Raw genomic sequence first — 19760 nt, forward strand, 5'->3', positions numbered from 1 at the left:
TTGATTTTACAGCAAATATATGCCCCTGCTTTTCTGCTATGAAAAGTGTCCCCACTCTGCAAAGCTTAACCAATAAAATACCCACTCATAAAATTAAAAAGGGTGAAAAGCATAGTTGGTCCATTGGTTTTATATGGTTATAGTCTTGAAAAAAAAATAAAAAATCAACTATCACATATAGTCGTATAAAATATTTATGATTATGGTTCACATAAAGCGTCATAAAACTCTATTTAAATTGAATGCCGTGAAAGTACCGTGACTGATCACAGGTTGTCTAATTCGGCGGTCGGGGATGGATTTAAAAACTCAGGCTCTGCGGCTGCCTGCATCCTCTCAGCGGGGCGCTGCGCTCCTCATCCCCGACGGATGACATCATCCGGTGAGGAGGCTTCGCTGCGGTGCGTTCAAAGCCGCAAGCCGGCGACGGACTTCGCAGCTGTCGGTGAGGAACGGGGAGAGAAAAAGGGCGTGTGCGCTGTTTTCTTTTTACCCGTTCGGCTTTTCTCCAACACCTCCATGCATGGTCCGTCCGTGAGCGTCGCCGCCCGCCGACAAGCGACGATTTCCGGCCGGCCGGGAAGCATCTCGTCGGCTTTTTCCCGACGCGCCTGAACGTTTGACACGCAAAAAAAAAACAAAAAAAAAAACGCCTCGCTTCGGCTCTGTCTTCGGTTTCGAGCCGATGCAGTTTTGAAACAAACACAACTCCTCTGTCCTCGGAGGAGCAGGCGTGTGCGTGAGCGTCGCATGGCTGTTGGCAGCCGAGAAGAGGAGTGAGAGAGCTCAGCAGTCATGGCAGTGAGCGCCTCGGAGCCGCTCTGCCTGCCGTGCGCCTACCACGGAGCCCTCAAAGGTGAGTGCCGGCTTCTTAGCCTTCATCACGGCTTGCCTTTTGCCTTCATCCAGGAGCCCGTGCAACCACCTGCGCCCCTGGAGGTCCTGACCACTCCCCTCTAAGTCCCTCTATCCCCGATCCTCCACCCAAGGGTGGGAGAGTAGCTTCATTTCTTTGTGTCTTTCCGTTTTGTGACGGAACCCGGCGTGTTGTCATGATGTTAACGTGTGGGGTGGATTGTCTCTCTTTCTCTCTCTCTCTCTCTCTCTCTCTCTCTCTCTCTCTCACTCTCTGTGTTTGACCAGTGGAGCTACAGGTGAAGAGACCTCTGATGCCAGTCCACCTCAGTCCAGAGCAGGTCGGCCTGGAGATGCTGTGTCTCTGCGGGCAGCTGGACCTCCTCGTCAGGGCGCAGATGCAGCAGGTGAGAAGGACTGACAAGCAAACACACACACACACACACACACACACACACACACACAGGTTAAACAGCTGACTTATTACCTTATTACCATAACAACATCCAGGTCACATTCAGCTCTGTTCCAAAAAAACCCCTCTGTATATCAAAACGCCCAGTTAAGTGAACAGCTAGAGGTATCAGTGCCCCTTTCTGCCCCCGGGCCATAGTTTGCCCATGTCTGGTTTAGGACCTTCAAATAGAATTACATTCATGGCATTTCCTTAATAAAGGCCGCAAACTAGTCAACTGGGCACCACTGTAGGTGACGGCAACCTGATGATCTCCAGCAGGACAGTATGTTTGGCAGATGACTGGATGAATAACTGCAATTGAAATTCACAGGTGCCGTACGTGCAGGTATCTCAACTTCTAACCTCCTAATCATGCATGCTTCTAAGTGTGCTACCATACTTTCTTTAGGTGTGATAACAGTACAATAAAATATAAACATGTGCATGCGAAACAATCAAACCAGAGCAACAACGACAGAAAACTATGCACTGAAATTCTGAAAGTAGAAGCAAGATTTTTCATGTCCATGTCCAGCCTTGACTCTGCAGAGGTGCTCCTCTTTTTTCATCTGCAATGTGATTTTAGTTCCTGTGCTTACAGTTCCAGGAGCAGTTGGGGCAAGGCTGCAGTCCAGAGGAGTCCGACACTTTCCAGGGCCAAGGTTGGTGTCAAACAACAGTGTTTCATCAGCCCTCACACGCGCGGCTCTCGTATGGTCTCACGTATCGTTGCTGTTTCTCCGAAGGTTCGGAGATACTTGACCAGATGCTGCAGTGCCTTGAACATCTACCAAAGCCTATGCCACAGCTGGAGGTATCCAGCGCGACACTGCCGCACGGACAAAAATCCAGGCCGTCCGTGTTTGACGAGGACTCGTTGTCGTTTGTGTGTGTTTCCTCAGGACTATCTAGACATGATGGGTCTGTCAGTCATGTTTCCTCGGGTAGAGGTGTTCCTCATTCAGGGAAGCCCAGTGGACATGCTGGAAAGGCCACAGATGGACGGTAGGCTTTCCAGCAGAAGGAGCCAATTCTTTTCATTCTGAAGCCTTTTATAATTCATGAAATCCAAATGGAAAATGTGCATACGGAAGCCTTAATATATAATTTGCACTTGACTATTCTATATCATTGCAAATATTGACATGTTAAAGGCCCAATGTTATTTCAAATCAACGTATCAACTTTGAAGGGAATTAGAAAAGTTTTTTCCCTGTTTTTGCTTGCTGTATGCAAAAAATACAGTTCTGAAAATCAGCCCTTTGTGATGTCACAGAGGCCAGATACATCAGTGACTGTCTCTCAATAGTGGCAACATTTCTAAATAGGTTAAAACCCAGTTTTAGTCGGCTTTTTCCTTGAATTCTTGTGTTTGTTAGATCAAACAAAAGTACTCCACTGGATTGTTGGATGAAAAATTAAGATCTGAAAATGGCCATAATAGAGAACCTTAAGACAATTTTATGTGATTTCAACAGAACCACAGGTTTATGATGTTACACATTTCCCGCTTTATTGAGGATCAAAACTAACGTTTGTCGATGCTTTTTGGGCAGAATACTTCTTTCACATTGCCAAACTGAATCAGCTCCTGGTGCTGAGTCAACAGCTAGAGGAGGACATCAGGCACCTTGGAAGTCATAAATACATTGCTCACCAGCTCTCTGTCATTTATGTAAGGCACATAAGGCTTCACTCAACAGTGATTCAACCCATTTTCCCCCTCTCGTTGCACTGTAAGTTATATCCTTTTGCTTTTTTTTCCTTATGTTTGCCAGCAAGTCATCTGCTCTTTCCGAGGGATCCAGGCTCTGTCTGACATAAAGCAAAATATCGAGGCCAACTTCAAACAGATGAAACAGTGTCTGGTTGCAGACGAAGGCTCCAGGCACGAGCCCCAGCTGGCCGCTCACTACATCAACTGGTGAGTTACACTCTCAACAGTCAGTTGCAGATGACTAATGCAGCAATGCCACGACCAGAATATTCCTTTCTTGCAGGATATTAGAAATAACCCAAAGCCTGACATCGTTGGTGTTGTCCTTACCGGAGGAGCTGACGGATGACATTCACCAGGCTGTTGCCTTCGTGTCCCAGTTCTTGTCTTGATGTCACACAGTTTGTACCGCACCTCCAATTCCTTCTTTTAATGAATTGCTAGGATCTCGTTAAAACTGTGAAACAGCGCCACACAAGACAACATCACTCGGCTGAGTCCATTGACTGATGAAACGATTTCATTTCTAGGCCCAATATTATGCAAAAATGAACGTTACCAATGTTTGCTAACAACAATAAAAATGTGTCATCTATGAACTCCCTGGAAATCACAACATTACACCCTCAACTTCTTTTGCTTACTTAAGAACATATGTGCAAAAACATTCCTTTGGAAAGCACCCCCTTGTGATGTCACATAGGGTACTAATACCTCCCCGATAACCCAGCCAGGTCTGTGAGTACTACCTGACCTGGGTAGCCACCGAATTTTTACCCTCCAACAGGGCGTCGCTTTGAAACAGGAAGCTAGAATTTATGAGCCAAGGGCTAAACATGCTCTGCTCTAGATTGGTGCAGTTCAATAAATTTCACTGGAATCACCGATTAAAAAAGGTTCTGAAAATGTGTCTAATTTGTGACATTTAAAAGTGTTTTTGATATTATTCAGCTGAATTTGGCAATCATCCCTTCCTGCACTCCTGTAATATGTACCAACATGAGATTCTTTCTTCTTCTTTTTTTTTCTTTTACACAAAGTGGAATACAATTAATAATATAATAAAAATGAAGTACAATAAGAGCTGCCTGTTCAATTTCTGTTTTATCACAAGCGTTCACTTCAGACATATTTAACGGAGGCCATATAAAAGAACTTGCATTGTGAGGATCAAGCCCAATATCATCGGCAAACAATGAGACAAACCAGGGTTTTCTATCAGTGGAAATGAATTAATCATTTCACATCGTATGACGTTAACTGTTTTTCACCCTGTCTGTCCACCCAGAGATTTGCTTTTTGTGCTTTTTGGTCAACATAACGCTGATCTAATTGATTGGTGTCTTATAAAGACTCTTTCGTTCGCCAGTCAGACATTTACTAGCTGGCGCATTTTATCTTGCTATGTTTCTTTAGTATTAACGGTTAAAAACCTCGACATTTGTCCATCCGCACTATCCTTTTGTGAACTGCTTTTTAATGACGTCTGCGCGTTGAGAATGATTAAATAGCTCCACCTGGTGTCCGGTTTATGCAACATGTTTATGTCACGCCCGTCATTCTTTCACGAATAAAGAACACAAAATTAAAAACACACGAGGCGGAACGACGCAAGTTTGATTACTTTAATGTCAGATTAGCAAGCATTGTTATCTAATAGTACTTCGTTAAAAGTACTTCGCCGCAAATATGTCACCCAACGTGAAGCTCTCTGCAAGTTATTTTCTGTTGCGTCAGAAGTATGTTTTCTTTCCGATGTGACGCTGGAGCGCTGACAGCCAGACTGCACCGCGTCTGACAGTCGCAATCACCTGGGGGCGGGAAGCAAGTGCTGAGCGACGCCTCTACCTGACCAATCAGCGCCCTCCGCATCGGCCCGCGGTCCAATGCGGACGTGTTAGGCTGTCCCGGCAGCTTGACTGTGAGAGTAGTGGCAGAGGAAGCAGGACATTCGTGGAAATGTTTGAATTATTTGGAACGAACGACCTGCGAATTGTAAAATTTGACACCGGGAGAATGAGACTCTGCGAAGAAGGTAAGGCTAAAAAGTTTTTAGAAACAACTAAAACCACTCTGTCTTATTCTGCAACTCAGTTGTATTCTTTTTCTAAAAAAAAAAAATGAGCACAGCTTGACTACTTTTGCAAATTATTGCTAATGTGTGTTTTCTATTAGAACAATCATGCTAGCTAACAAAGTCTGTGGCTGCAGCAGTGTGTTTATTTCCAGGCCCAAGGGGTCAGCCATTGACACCACCGGCTACTCTTGGTACAACCATTTAAATCCCACCCAGCACGTTATTTACCTCCTCTCTCCCGGGCCAGGGAGGGAGGGAGTGTCCTTACTGGCCGGTTCCTGATCATTATGGCAACCTTGTTAGCAATCGAGTATCAATACTGCTGAGGACCTGCAGACCCTGTTTGAATATCAAGTTCTCACACTTTATGCAGTTGCAGACCCACGCGCACCTGAGCCTTGTACGTGAAGGAGAAGAAGAAGAAGGAGAAGAAGAAGAAGAAGAAGAGATGATAACAGAGCCAACTGCTGCAGATCCATCCAGGGCCTCAGAGCAGAAGTGAGAGTTCGCCCCCTTTAGTTATTTCTGTTTTGCTTAAGTGTTTATTTTTATTCATTTATTTCTTTAAAAAAAATAAAAATCTCATCTGTTTCTTTCATGTGTCGTAATCCGCAGTGCAAACTCCCACGAGGGTGCAGACTCTTCGGGGCCTGTCAATCACTCGGAGGATGAGTCTGGAAATGAGAATAGACGCAGAAGTGCAGTAAGTCATTTCTCTTACTGCTCTGTCTACGAGCTTGATCAAAGCCATGGTACCTCACTTTTTTTTTTGTGTTTTAGTTTTTGTGTTTTTTTTTGAAGAGGGATATTGTTAACTTCTGAGGTTGAGAAAAGGCTTCACTCAATGTAGGTGCTTCCTAATGCTGGTCTGTCACTTCACTGTCATGACCGTCTTGTTTGCTGTGCCGTGTCACAGAGGGCACTGACAACCATTCTATGTTATTGACAACACCCTCAGCAAGGTGCTGTCCAAACAAGCCATTAGTCTAAGCAGCAGAACTGTTTTCTGGAGGTCTTTAGATCTTCAATTTTTAATTGAAATTTTGTTGTGAAAGACTTTGCTCCTGGATTTTTTTGGGATGAAAAAAAAAAATCAAAGATTATAACTGTTTAAAAAAAAACTTTTAACCTGGTATCGGTGCCAATACCTGATACTGGTATCGTTATCGGTGCATCCCGACTTTTAATCTTTCTTTCATGTCGCACACCCACCCAGAGACGAAGGAAGAGGGTCCACGAAGGCACAGAGAACGTCCAGTGCAAACAGTCCAAGGCAGCACCCAGCAGCGGCAAGAGATCAGGAGGCAGCCACAGCAGAAAGAAACACGTGGAGGCCGTCACCCTGTTCGAGGTGATCACCATGGGCCGCCGCGCCATGCAGGTAGAACAAACCACTGACCGTGCAGGCAACGCCAGGGTACGTCAGAGTAGTGATCAAGTCAAAACACACATTGTTGCTTGTTTGTGATGTGTGAGCAGGCGGTGATCGACGATTGGACTGAGTTTTACAGGAAGGACAGAGACTCTTCGCTCCTCGATCTCATCAGCTTCTTCATCCAGTGTTGTGGGTGTAAAGGCACGCAAACGCGCGCAGGCAACCAAAACAGACACACACCCACACACAGACTGCGCACTGACTTCCTTGTCGTTTCCCTCCAGGTGTGGTCACTGCAGAGATGTGTCATAACAAAGAGGACACTGACATCCTGAGTAAGATGGTGGAGGACCTGGATGAGGTCAGAGCTCTGCACTCAAAGTTTGACTTTCACTCTTGCATCACTTTTAAAAGTGTTTTTCCAATATTGTACTCATACACCACTTTTCATTTTTCATCCCAGGCTCCAGTAGAGAAGGAAAACAAAAACAAACAAACGTAAAAAGCTCAATTTTAGCATCCTGCTAAAACTTCTGCTCATTGGACCTGGTTTGGAAAAGGACAGAAACAAAGTGTCAGCAGAGATGTTGTGAAGGGTGGAGCACCAGAGATCACACGTAGCAAAGTGTCAGTGAGGTTGATGAGTGTATGCTCGTTAACCTCAAACTTCATGCAGGTGTCGTTAGCCCAGGCATGGTCAAACTACAGCCTGGAGCCACATGCGGCCTGTTAAGATTTTTAATCTGGCCAGCCAAACTTGAAGAAATTATATTAATAGTTAGTAAATCATAAAATAGCTGTATTTCATCAATTTTTTCTGTCTATGTGTCATTTCAATCAAGAGCTAAATAACGTGGGGCTTCAAAGACACTGATTTTGTTGTAACACTTTTGTTCTTTTCCGATTGACATTAAAGCACATGTTTTCTACGTATCCCGTGATACATTTTATACTCTTATGAGGTGGGTCACCAAAACACTCCATCCACCTGCTCCTGTCCTGGCCCCCCGCCCCCTGTCACATTTTACAACCCATAGTGGCCACCAGTCAAAAGGTTTTTCCCACCCCTGTCCTAGCCTGTCTTATCTTAGGAGTTCACTGACAGGATAGAGTCACATTGTCTGAAGAAATTACTGTGTAGTTTGTGTATTGTTGTGAGAAAACTAAAACTAAAACCAAAGCTGCAGTCAATTTTGCAACGGGGACTAACGTAAGACGCACTAAATGTTTGGTTGCATGTTTGTGTTTCAGGTCTCCGGCCTGCAGTACAAAAAGTTCCTCGCCTTTCCGTGGATCCTCACAGTCACGTGGCCCGTGGACGCAGTCAGTAGATGCCGCAACCTCCGGCTTCCTCTTTCGCCTGCATTATTCCCCTGTGTTTTGCTCTCAGAATTCCCTTCCCCCCACTTCAGGATGGCGCTGAGTATCCGCTGACGCAGTCGGGCCCGTACGGCCGCTGGTTCCACACCGAGTTCTGCGACTTTGTGTCGGTGCTGGTGGCTCAGTGTCAGCACTGCGTCATATTCGACGGCTACCTGATGAGCGTCGTCATCTCTCTCCTCACCGAGCTGTCCGACTCCTACGTCCGAGCCTTCAGGCACACCTGCACGCTAGCAGGTGGAGGAGCCGCAGCAAGAAACTCACGTGTACAAGCACAGAAGCAAACAAATGACTGCTGTATTTTTCTTCCTTAGCGGTCAAGCTGCTCAGCGCTCTGGTGGGCGTGGCCCTCAACCTGAGCGTCAGCGTCGAGAACAGCCAAAAGCTGTACGAGGTGCAGAAGGCCAAGACGCTGCGGCAGAAGAGCCCAACCCAGCTGGGGAGAATGCAGAAGAAGATCACAGAGGTGAGACCTGTGTGTTTATCTTCGAGAAGCCGAGGTAGCGAATCGAACTGCTGTGATTGAAGTCCGCCCCTCGCCTCAAAGCTGCAGGAGAAGAGAGCAGAGGTCGAGAGCATGATGGACGTCCTCTTCAAAGGAGTTTTCCTGAAGAGATATTGGTCAGTTTCTCGTTTTGACGCCGCGTCAAAGTCGTTGCCCGTTCCGCCTCTTGACGCTCTTGTGCGTCCGCGCAGTGACGTGCTTCCAGAAATCCGCTCCATCTGCGTGGAGGAGCTGGGCTTGTGGATGAAGCTCTACAGCTCCACATTCCTCAACGACAGCTACCTCAAGTACGTGGGCTGGATGATGTACGACAAGGTAATCGGCGCATGGTGCTCGTTACCTATCATGAAAGATTTTCCACATTCTTAGATGGTAATTGACACTGTGTTTTTTTCCGTGTTTGCGTCAGATATCGGATGTGCGTCTCAAGTGTGTGTTAAGTCTGCAGGCTTTGTATGGAGATCCTGCGCTCCTCCCTAAATTGGACCTCTTTACAAGCCGCTTCAAGGTAAACACTGCTGCTGTTGAGAGGTTTGGCCACAAGGGGGCAGAGAAACACCCAAAATCGTAAAGGGGAAAACAAATGATGCCTCACCTTACTAAATGTAGTTATTAATATATGTAATTACTCTGTAATTACTCTGTAATTACTATGTAATTATTAATTATTATTATGTGGTATGCATTTTTTCTGATGATGTTTCAGGAGCGGATGATCTCCATGACCCTGGACAAGGACAACGAAGTGGCTGTGCAAACCCTGAAACTCCTACTTCTGATTTCCAAGTGAGTTATCAACATCAACATTTCCAAACTCTCTCTTTTCCTCTTATTTGCTAAGTGGATTTACACCTGCCACCTCAGAACTCCCGACGAAGTATTCAGCCCCGAGGACTACAAGAGCCTCCTCCAGTGTGTGTACTCGTCACAGCGCCCCCTTGCCGCCACTGCAGGAGAGCTGCTCCTTTCAAGGTATGTGGATCTCCATCAAATGCAGCAGAAAAGAACAAATGCAAAATAATATGTCCCTTGGTGGTGTTTTTATTCCAGACTCCTCAACTCTGTAGCATCTGCATCCGGTACCCAGGATGGAGGAAATGACGAGGAGGCAAAGAAACAGCAAACGTTTGCCAAGCTGAAGTCTCTGCTGCAGTTCTACCAGGACTCTGAGGTGAGCGCAGTCAATGTTTTTACCTACAATTTCCTTCAAATGCGGGTCCTGTTACTGTATGTTGTCTCACACGCAGCCTGCTGTGCTTTACTCCTCCAGCTGCACGGACACGTGGTCTACCTGGTGGACAGTCTGTGGGACTGTGGCGGAGCCCTGCTGAAGGACTGGCCTGCAATCACATCTGTCCTGCTGCAAGAACCCTCCTCAGACTGTCCAGGTAGTTGTCCTGGGTATGCATGTATTTGCACAAAGGCGGCAAATAGTATTATTGTTACTGTCAGTTTGTCATCGGCATGTTGTCAATGTGAAATATTGACTTTAATATATACTTTCTATAATAACCTTTATTGTTTTGTTTTTTTATTTTAAACACAAACGTTGTCGATTAAGGGGAAGTTTCATTGTGTTTCAGGTCTTACTGAGGCAGAACAAGCCGTCCTGGTGGAGGTGCTGTTAGCTTCTGTCCGTCAGGCGTCAGAAGGGCCGGTGCTGGCAGGACGGAGTGGAGCCAAGAAGGTCTGCGCGTCGCTCCGTCCTCTTCTTGTGAGACAAGTCTGGTGGAACTCGTGTTGTTCAGGTTGTCCTTGACGTTGCAGGTGATAAGTGCCCGGGAAAAGAAAGTTCTCACGGACGACTGCACCAAGCTCACGGAGCATCTCGTCACAGTGCTTCCTAAGCTCCTGTCCAAGGTGCAGCATTCAACACACTTTAACAGCCTTTTTTTTTTAAGCAAAATTGTGTATTTTAAACATTGAGATTTCAGCGCTGTTTGTGATCTTCTAATTTATAGTTCTCACATAACTGTGAAATTGCTGCCTCACTATTGAAGATTCCTCAGTACTTCCTTCCTGAATATCCCGAGACTGGAAATACGCAGGTCTGGTTATGTTTGGTATTTTTTTGAATTCAACTTTTAGTCCCTTAAAGCCGTATTAAAAAAAAAAAAAAATGACTTTCCCATTGCTTTCTATAATTATCTCCTTATATTGTGAATGAACTCCCAAAGTCCATTCCTGTTGACTGTATAAAATAATGTTTGTTGGAGCTTTCGCTTTCAAAAAAGCTTGTTTTCTATTCACTGAATTAAGTTAATTCTGTCTTTTCTTACAATTATCTCCATGGTTCTTTTATCTCAGACGTAGGTTTTAAGGTTTTTGTTGACCTAGACATGTTTCGGCGTGTTCTTCCACCTTCATCACAGCGGCACGTGATCTGAAATCTGGCGGGTGGTGCACGCCGTCAATAAACATCAGCTGAAAAAGACGAGTCACACACCAACATCATGCGACACTCTGATGAGGGTGGACGAACACGCCGAAACACGTCCGGTCAATAAAAGAACCGACGAGATACCTGTATTCTATCGTTTGGCCAGCAGGAGTCGCCAAAGTTGGTTGCAAAAAGACTAAAAATCACTGGCTGTCAACACGGAAAAGACGCCTCAATTAATTTGTTTACAAAAACGTGGAGTCCGTTGGGTTCAAAATGGACCGAAAGCTCAAAATGACGCTGACTGTGAAATTTGCAAACCGATGGGTGACTCCACAATGATTCTGTCCATCTTCAATCTTCAAATGCATTGAACCATAATGGAAGCCCTCCCACGGCTAAATGATCCTGCGACGTGACGAACGCACCGTCCCGTCCTCTCCTCGTCGTTTACACAGTCATGTTCTCTGTTGCTGTGTTGCCCCTCGTCAGGCTGTGTCCACCCTGTTGGCTGAGATGGAGGCAGTTCTGCAGCTCCGCTCGAGCGCCGCCGTTCTGGAAGCTTCTGCCCGAACCTTCCTCAGCCTGTGTGGGGACAAGAGCTCCGGTGGCTCGACGGCTCGGGCCGCCAGAGACGCTTTGGTCCAGAGCTGGGTGGAGAAACTGACCGCGCTGCTGGGAGACTCGCTCAAGGTGGGGTGGACTATTATTTCATTGTGGGTAGTACAGATTAGAAGCGTCTTACTTGACATAATATTATTTTTTTGTGGTTGTTGTTGCAGGATGACTGTTTTTCTGCAGACGATGAAAAAACTGGAGAAATTTTAGCCACGCTGAAAAAACTCAGGGCTTTCCACAAGTGAGTTTTGGGCACTGTTGCAGAAGTATGAACCTCACGTTTACTCCTAGTTCACAGATGCCACTTTCTCCTCACGTGCTTCTAGCTGTCATGACCTCTGCCAGTGGAAGCTGTTTGAGCTCCTGTCTCCTCTCCTGGAGAGCAGCTGCACAGCAGCGGCGCCGCATGAGGTATCGACTACTAGAGAGCTGTTTTTTTTTTTTGTTTTTTTTTGAAAATCCAGCCCTTTCATATTTGTTTTGGTCTTTGAAAGTATCCGTAAGCTGTCTCTCTCTCCGGCCAAAGCACTCTCAGCTCTCACTCTCTGCTCTCTTGTCACCCCGGAGGTGCTGCTGGAGGTTCTGCAGTGCCTGTGCTACTCCGTGCTCTGGTCGCTCGGCACCAGCAGCGAGACTCTGACCTCCAGGGTGAGTGACACACCGCTGGTTGTTTGACATTAATACACGAGGGAAAGGAAACATACTGAAAATACTGTTTTGTTGAAGAAGTTACGAAAGAGGATCAAGGCCACAAGAAGAGAAAAAAAATATTACAGGAAAGAGATTTTTAAGTTTTCATTTTGAGTTTTAAGTTGAAATTTCATGAATAAAGTCAACATTTCTTGAAAAAGTTATTAAAAAAGACGAAATTTTCATGAATAAAATTGAAATAAAAAAAAAAGTAGAAATTTTCGTCAACTTTATTCTCGAAATGTTGACTTTAATCTTGAAATTTCAACTTTATTCTTGAATTGGAAACTTCCTAATCGTCTTCCCTAAGAAGTGCAAGATAATTATGAAGAATAATGAAGTCAATGCCCCCTGGTGGTGGGATGCAGTAAAGTTAATTTACATATCAAACCAATCGTTTTTTATAGTATTAGTTTTGTCTAAAGTAGGTCGTGACAATTTACATTTAAAATTCACTTTCCAATTGTTTTGTTTTTCAACTGTATCTATAGCTATGCATCTTTACACTATAAGTGAATTCCCAAAAAAGTGACAATCCTGGAAATCAGTCTGAAACAACAAGGATGTGAATTCCTCTTGTCCATGTTTGTTTGTTGCTTTTATAGAAATGCTAGATTTAATATGTATTTATGTTCAGAAGTTGTTATTAGTGTTACGTAGCTACAGAAAAAAAAAAACAGCGTAGCAGCTCGTATATTAAAAATATACAGATATTAATCTTTTGCATTAAATAGTGAGAAAAAAAGACTGACATAGAGTTTGTGTGTGTGTGTCTCAGGAGAGAGCCGTGGCCCAGAGACTCCAGCTGCGTGTCTTCTGCGAGAGGAGCCTCTGCTGCCTCTCCCATCCCGACGCCAGCGTGCGGCAGCAGGTTGGACGGACGAGCGAGGCTGAACTTTTGTCTCCGCTCTCCACTGGCTCCATCCTGACTCACCCTTATCCCCTCCTTGTCAGGCCTTCTTGGGCGTGTGCGACGTTCTGACGGCTCACTCCTACCAGCTGCAGGTGTGGGACCCGGCCTCCTTCGGCCCGCTGCTGTACACTCCCAGCCCCAAACTGCAGAGGGCGCTGCTGACTTTTGTGTGCGCTCATGTCTTCGTCGGAGCAGACGGTTACAGCCAGTGCAGTGGTGAGACCTGATTTATGTTCGTATTCTTTTGTTGCGCTTGCGGTCACCTGAATTTAAAAGCCATAGAACAGTTCTTATATATAGACATACAAGAATATACGTCTTGCTCCTACTGTAGTTAGCTGCCATCTTGCACCGCCAAGTTTCTAAAGGAGCCAGTGTGGACAATCCAGCCCGCCTGAGATCGCTTTTCACTCGCATCCTCAAATAAACTAATGAAGAAGAAGAAGGTGGATGAGGTATCCAGATTTGTGCTCACAGGCCACTGTAGTTCACTGGCAAGCTTGGGAGAGGGAAAGTATTCAGCAGCCCCCCCCACCCCAGAATCCAAGATGGTGGCCAATTCATTTCAATGACTTTGCTCACCCAGCACATACGGCAAAAAACAGTGTGCTGCAGTACCTCGAGTGGCCACTGGGAAAACAAACTCAGCGCACCGCCATATTGTCAGTCCTGTATCCAGTTCTGATAATACATCCATGGTACAGTGTCAATAAGGGGACTCGAGCGAAAGAGTGCTGCAATCTAAAATGAATCCACTTGACGTCGCTGTTTCTTCTCAAAAATCTCCAAACATTACGCGCTTCAACTTTAAAGAGATGTTTCACCCAAAATTCAGTTATCTATGAAGACAGTGTTAACACACCGTATCACAATGTGCATCATCTCTTGAGTTTCATGGTCGCAAATCGTTCCGCACAGTCCATTGTGGGCAAAGACGGGTGAAAACCACGTCAGATCACCGTGTGGTCTCATTTAAAACGTGCAGAAGTCTCGGCCTTCTCTCCAGCTGCTGAATAGCATGTTCCAGTAGCAGGACGGCTAACTTGCTATACTTGTATCTCACTTGCTGCCGTCGAGACGGCCACAACGGATGTTTTCCCCTAAAGACACGATGCTGACTTTGCCGTTTTGCGTCAATTTTGGACTGCTTCGACGCCACCACGCGAGCAATGTGGAGAGAACTTCTGTTTGTCTTGCGTTTAGTGGAGTCCTTGGCCACGGCGGACTTCCTCTGGCTGGCTATTCCTACCCTCCGTGAAACCCAAGAACACGTATTTGGATTAGAAAGTGTCACAGGGGCCTCGGGTGAGGTCCGTGCGAGTCAGGGTTCAATTTCAGCTTTGACTCAACTATTCCTGTAGCGCTCCGGTTTGACAGGCCTGAGTGCTGTGATTAAGGCCTGTCAGCCTTGCACTATAATCTTCCAAGTAGTACAGTTGTTTTTTTTTCTAATGTTAGGAGCTTAAGACCTTTGTCTTTAAATATTGTCATCCCAAAACATTAAGTCCAATAAGTTGTTTTGCCAGTCAGTGTGATGTTTTTTTAAATACATATTTTTGGTAATACTACGTTACCTGCTGAAAATGTCTCTTTTCATTGAATTTAAGTGCTTCTCTTCCACCCATTTTTATTGAAATTATTTTACTGTGATTTCATTTGACTACAATAACTATCTTTGACTATAATAATAAGTAAAACAATGTCAGCGGATACCAAAATAGATGCATGTAAAAATAAAATGACGGTTACGTTCAGTATAATATAAATAAGTACAATAACCAATTTCTTGGTACTCTCATGCTTGACCTTTCCCTGCTGTGCAGTAAATATTGAAAAGTTAATAAGTGCAAGGTAAAAAGTAATTGAACGTGGCCTTGAGTCTGCGCGCTGCGGGGCAACCCCACTAGATGGCACTCTCACTCTGTCGGTGCGCACTGCGCAGCGTCTTCAGAGCGCCACTTCTCCGTTGATTCAGCAGCAGCAGCAGCAGCAGCTCGGCGACCGTGCAGATATTAAATGCGTGGCCACACATCTGCTTTAATGACCGGCTGGAACAACAACAACTGCCCCCGCTGACTGTAAAACAGCCTGTGTTTTCCCCGGCCTGGCCCGAGCGGGAGCCTCGAGTCACAAAGAAAGGCCTGTTCAACGCACTCGCGCGGACTCGACTCATTTGCATGACAGGATGTCGGGACGCTGAAATCAACTTCAGTTTGTTCCAGACCCACCCCCCCCCCCAATCCCCCCCACCCCCAATCCCCCCCACCCACCTACCCACCAAAAAAAACAAAAAAACCGCAGCACGGACATGTTTGGGGAAAAACGAGTGTTTTCTTTTGACTTTCCGAATTCACTCTGTACAAGTACAATATTTCATTACTTTTAGAGCAGCTTTCAGCACCTACATATTGCATCCAAATATGGGATCGTGCGGGGGAGTCAATAGCCGCCCGGCTGGTGGTCGGAATCCCTTAAATGTTCAAGCGAGTACGATGCAGGTTTATTGTTTTATTTTTTTTCATTTTTTTGGGAACATGTAATAAAAAGCTTTTGTTTTATTGGATTTGCCTTGCTTATGGTTTTGCTATATAGGCGGCGGCCTCTGTTAGCTGCCGGATCAAAGATCACTGGGAGGGCGAGAGCGCGGAGTTAAATTATAAAATCAGGCCAATCTCTTTCCGTGAGAAAATTCCATTAACTCTGGCTCACCTCCGAGCCTGTTTTATTAGCCTCGTGATGGATTGAAGCCACATGGTGTCGCGGCCGTAACTCTGGGCTCATGTTATCTTTGATTTCCACCTGTTAAAGCCATCGTCCCGAAAGGAACCGCGACTCTCGCTTTGTCTCCCAGCACCCTGGGCTTTGTTCTTGGCCGTCTGTCGTTGTGATTTTCTGGCCATTAATCCCCCCCCCCCTCCCGCCCTCTCCCGCCCTCTTCCTTGTGTCCGTCCCCCCCCCAGCCAGTGAGAGCCAGGGCATGGAGAAGCTGGAGGATCTCCACCGGCGGAGGAACCTGCTGGCGGCCTACTGCAAGCTGATCGTGCACGGCGTGCTGGAGATGGGCATGGCCGCAGAGGTCTTCATGTACTACATGAAGGTAGACGACTGTTAAAAGCGATCAAGTTAAGTGATCAGAGGACCAGTTAAGGACTGGCCGCGTCTGAATGGGGACGACGTCGGTTATCAACATTACTATTAGACGTTCCAATTACCGTATGTTCTTTATTAATTGGGTGCAGAAGATGAATGAAAAGCGCGTTTTATTGTTTCGTTATTCATCCAGTTGCAGTTTTCAAAAAATTCGATGTCTGACGATGAACTTTACAAATGCTAATAATGCAACTCGTAACGGTTGTCGCGCCATGATTGACCTTGTTGACCTTACTCACCTTAATAGGTGAGCCAGAGGTGTCGGCGTTGCATCTTTTACTATGGAATCTGCAAGTGGCCACTGGCAGAAATCTGGACGTGACATTGAAGATGGAGTATCATCCTTTGATGTGTTTATCTGAAACGAAATAAGTCAATTCTCCGACAACTTTATTCATTGGACTTCTCCTTGAGTCTTAGCCAGACTGTTTGCAGTTGTGTAATCCTAAACATTCCCAATGCAAAATTCCACTTTCCCAATATTTCCTAACAATACGGTAATGACACGTCTCCGTCAGTGAAATCCTCAGAAGCGAGAAAGAATAAGTCCAAACCTCAAAGTTCTGAATACTAGCCCTTTGTGATGTCACACAGGGAACATTTGTAGCAGGAGGCTAAAATGATTTTTTTTTTCCCCCCAAGAGGAAAATGAATGTCGCAAGGCTGCTAAACCAGAATCAGGGATGGAAAATAAAGTTGTGGCTGTTAGATTGAATCATTCTAAGCGGAAACTTCTGCGCTCAACTGCTCTCGGACGTAGTTTACGTCGTGCGAAAACCTCTCCCCGTCTTTTTCCTGCAGTACTACAACGATTTCGGAGACGTCATCAAGGAGACGCTGTGCCGCACCAGGCAGATGGACAGAATCCAGAGCGCTCGCACGCTGACGCTCTGCCTGCAGCAGGTACCGTCGCTGGGCGCCGCTCGTCCTCTCCACGAGGTCTGCCTCCGACGCTCACTCTCCTTCTGCCCACAGCTGTTCACTCGTCTGCGGCAGGAGCAGGAGCAGGAGCAGGAGGGCGGTGGTGGTGGCGGTGGACCTCGCTCCAACGTCCAGACCTTGGCCGGCATCAAAGAGCTCGCCAGGCGCTTCGCCCTCACGTTCGGGGACCTGGTCAAGTTCCGCGAGTGCGTCGTCCTGATCCACAGGTGAGCGGCAGGCGGGGCATCGTCACCGTTGTTGGAAGAGTTTGGTGCAAACTCGTGTGCGTGTGCGTGTGCGTGTGTGTGTGTGTGTTTTGTCAATGTGCGCAGGAACGGCACGGACTTTGTGTTCCAAGACTTCAGCCAGACGCCGGAAACGTCCGTGCCGCCGTATCTGTCCTACCTGAGCGTCCTCAGCGAATTCTCCTGCAAGCTGCTCAAACCAGACAAGAGGACGGTGTAAGCGCTCAAAACCCTGATCTATCTGTCTGTCTGTCTGTCTGTCTGTCTGTCTGTCTATCAGTTTGTCTGTCTGTCTCTGTCCTATTTACATACAGTCATCTGTCTGTCTGTCTGTCTGTCTTTCTGTCGCTGTTCTTTCCATCTGTCTGTCTGTCAGTTTGTCTGTCTGTCTCTGTCCTATGTATCTGTCTGTCTGTCCATCTGTGTCTGTTATATCTATCTGTCTATCTTCCTGTCTCTGTTGTATTTGTCTGTCTATCAGTCAGTCGTCTGTCTGTCTGTCAGTCACTGTTCTTTTTGCCTGTCTGTCTGTCTGTGTCCATCACGTAGATAGATCATATCACATGGATATGTTTGTCTATCACCACATACATAGTTACATCCATCTCGTGCCAATAAACCTGAGGAGATACCAGTGCCCTTTGTGACATCACAAAGGGGTCAAAGTCGAACCTCTGTCATTTGTAAGGGGCTGCAGTAGAAACCACGTTGCATAACCTTTGAAAGAGCCCAGACTGTGTGTCTCCCCCCCCCCTCTCCACCCCCTCCTCATCCCCCTCCTCCTCCTGCTCCTCTTCTTCCTCATTCTCCTCCTCCACCTCCTCCTCCTCCTCTGCAGGTTCTCCCACCTGCAGAAACACGCGGCGGCGCTGGCGGTGGACCTCCGGGAGGAGCGCTGGCAGCCGCTGGCCTGCTACCGGTCGTCGCTGTTGGCGGCGGTGGTGGCGGCCGACGGCGAGGACGCGGCGTCCCACGCCAGCTCGGACAGGAAGGGCCACGTTCCCGGCCGCTCGCCCACCTCCAGGCCGCGGCTGGAAGGTGAGCTCTCAGATAAAGAACGTAAGCCCAAACGTCCCGTCGGTCGGCGAGCACGACTCACCGTAGCTGCTGCTGTTCCCACTGTGTGCTCAGCCACCAAGACCCCCTGCTCGCCCACCCCCGCCGAGCCCGGGGTCGCGAGGGGTCAAAGGTCGTCCAGCTTCAGCCCAGGGTGAGACTCACCGCCGTCAATCAAACCGTTTCGTTTCCTCCCGCTCGCATGAGACTGAGCTGGACCTTTCATCTCACTCCCACAGTCACCAGGAAAAGACCGCCGCCGGGTCGGAACACTTCGCCACCGACACCCCGGTGAGAGTGCAGAACGCGGAGGCGTCCGTCCTGAGCGCCGGGGCGGAAGACGAGGTGGTGGATATCGAACAGTGACGGCCAGAAAGCTCCGACTTTCTCTCCTCTTCCTCTCTTGTCCTCAGACTGTACATCCCATGTTCTGTCTCCAGCTCGTTGTGCAGGTTTGTCCGTCGAGTCGCTTTTCCGTTGACCGTAGGGCTGAAAAATAGCAAAAGCGATCCCGCAATTCGCACTTGTGCAACCAAAACGGATGATATTTTTCCTTTATGCCGAAATCTTTAGCTGAACAGCCACACTGGGTTCAGTCTGGGAAAAAAAAAATACAATTATATTTAGCTTTTAATTAAACGTGATGGAAATGGATGTCACCATGAGGCTTGGTTTCAACGTGAAGGCCTCGCTGAAGGACAGAAGTCCTGCAGGTTTCTCTTCATCACGGAAGAGAACTATCGTCCCTTTGCTTGTGTGTTCCACATCTGTACATTAGCTTGTGAGTTTAGTTGGTGTCCGTTTTAATGGATCATGCCAAGCTGTTGACTGTGCTGCTGAGTCAAACGATACGGGACCTCCTGTTATGTGAGGTTGACACCGTGGCAGCAATCGTGTTGAATGTTTTGTGTTCTGAACAGAACAAAAAAAAAAAACGTATGTTGTTCCAAAGAGGAACCAAGCAATGCACTTTTTCTTACTTGCTGTTTAACCGGTGCCCAACTACATTAACGTCACAATTAATGTATTTATTCCATTTAAGCTATTGGTTTCTTGTAATAACCTCATATTGGGTTTAATATTAAGGAAGTGACGTCGACGATAAGAACAACCTTCAGCTTCTTCATTCATCCTGGAGGAAAATCATGTCGATTTTTATTTTATTATTATTATTATTTATAACCACGATTTGTTACGATCCGAGTGGTCCAGTGTTTTCTGTCTGCGCTGCACTTTAATGTCATCCGTGACACTAAATGACCCTCTTTTATATACCCTCCAACCATGCGGGTCCATCACTTCTGAATAGGTTATAGTTAACCAAAAGAAACACTTCTGTATTATTATACATGCATTTAATTAAACTTTGTATGAAACAAGTTTCTTGAGGGTTTTCTTGTATTATGGGCGGATGACCGCAG

General features: G+C 46.5%; 2 protein-coding genes across 3 annotated transcripts; both read left to right on the plus strand.

The window, feature by feature from the left end:
- The first annotated feature begins 721 nt into the window (after nucleotides 1–721).
- On the plus strand, nucleotides 722–3453 carry LOC142891492 (uncharacterized). Its single transcript, XM_076031073.1, has 8 exons — nucleotides 722–856; nucleotides 1144–1262; nucleotides 1914–1974; nucleotides 2059–2126; nucleotides 2215–2317; nucleotides 2869–2987; nucleotides 3091–3236; nucleotides 3313–3453. The coding sequence occupies exons 1-8, from the start codon at nucleotides 796–798 to the stop codon at nucleotides 3419–3421; spliced, it is 786 nt and encodes a 261-aa protein (XP_075887188.1). The 5' UTR covers nucleotides 722–795; the 3' UTR covers nucleotides 3422–3453.
- A 2082-nt stretch (nucleotides 3454–5535) lies between these two features.
- Nucleotides 5536–19718, plus strand: LOC142891490 (cohesin subunit SA-2). Of its 2 annotated transcripts, XM_076031070.1 has the most exons (31): nucleotides 5536–5604; nucleotides 5722–5809; nucleotides 6323–6487; nucleotides 6586–6682; nucleotides 6766–6842; nucleotides 7733–7804; nucleotides 7894–8098; nucleotides 8176–8327; nucleotides 8409–8482; nucleotides 8558–8681; nucleotides 8776–8874; nucleotides 9073–9152; nucleotides 9231–9338; nucleotides 9417–9537; nucleotides 9637–9754; nucleotides 9950–10053; nucleotides 10134–10226; nucleotides 10328–10414; nucleotides 11239–11439; nucleotides 11529–11605; nucleotides 11691–11775; nucleotides 11932–12012; nucleotides 12833–12925; nucleotides 13009–13183; nucleotides 15928–16064; nucleotides 16919–17020; nucleotides 17093–17265; nucleotides 17371–17499; nucleotides 18122–18321; nucleotides 18415–18493; nucleotides 18579–19718. In XM_076031070.1, exons 1-31 carry the CDS (start codon nucleotides 5555–5557, stop codon nucleotides 18703–18705), a joined length of 3573 nt encoding a protein of 1190 aa, XP_075887185.1. In that variant the 5' UTR covers nucleotides 5536–5554; the 3' UTR covers nucleotides 18706–19718. The 2 variants fall into 2 exon arrangements, with proteins under 2 accessions (XP_075887185.1, XP_075887184.1); XM_076031069.1 differs by lacking the exons at nucleotides 5536–5604; nucleotides 5722–5809; nucleotides 6323–6487; nucleotides 6586–6682 and having other exon boundaries at nucleotides 6746–6842; nucleotides 8415–8482.
- The last annotated feature ends 42 nt before the right edge of the window (nucleotides 19719–19760 follow it).

This window comes from Nelusetta ayraudi, unplaced genomic scaffold (assembly GCF_046127955.1).
Source record: "Nelusetta ayraudi isolate G7.1 ecotype Tasmania unplaced genomic scaffold, CSIRO-AGI_Nayr_v1 ptg000031l, whole genome shotgun sequence".
Taxonomy (NCBI): Eukaryota; Metazoa; Chordata; class Actinopteri; order Tetraodontiformes; family Monacanthidae; genus Nelusetta; species Nelusetta ayraudi.

Bases quoted from the DNA above. Each gene is read 5' to 3' on its own strand.
- LOC142891492 (XM_076031073.1), top strand. From the start codon at position 796: ATGGCAGTGAGCGCCTCGGAGCCGCTCTGCCTGCCGTGCGCCTACCAC. The intron at 1,263-1,913 runs GTGAGAAGGACT...CTGTGCTTACAG, and splicing joins TCAGGGCGCAGATGCAGCAG to TTCCAGGAGCAGTTGGGGCA. The intron at 3,237-3,312 runs GTGAGTTACACT...CCTTTCTTGCAG, and splicing joins GCCGCTCACTACATCAACTG to GATATTAGAAATAACCCAAA.
- LOC142891490 (XM_076031070.1), top strand. From the start codon at position 5,555: ATGATAACAGAGCCAACTGCTGCAGATCCATCCAGGGCCTCAGAGCAG. The intron at 5,605-5,721 runs GTGAGAGTTCGC...CGTAATCCGCAG, and splicing joins TCCAGGGCCTCAGAGCAGAA to TGCAAACTCCCACGAGGGTG. The intron at 11,606-11,690 runs GTGAGTTTTGGG...ACGTGCTTCTAG, and splicing joins AAACTCAGGGCTTTCCACAA to CTGTCATGACCTCTGCCAGT.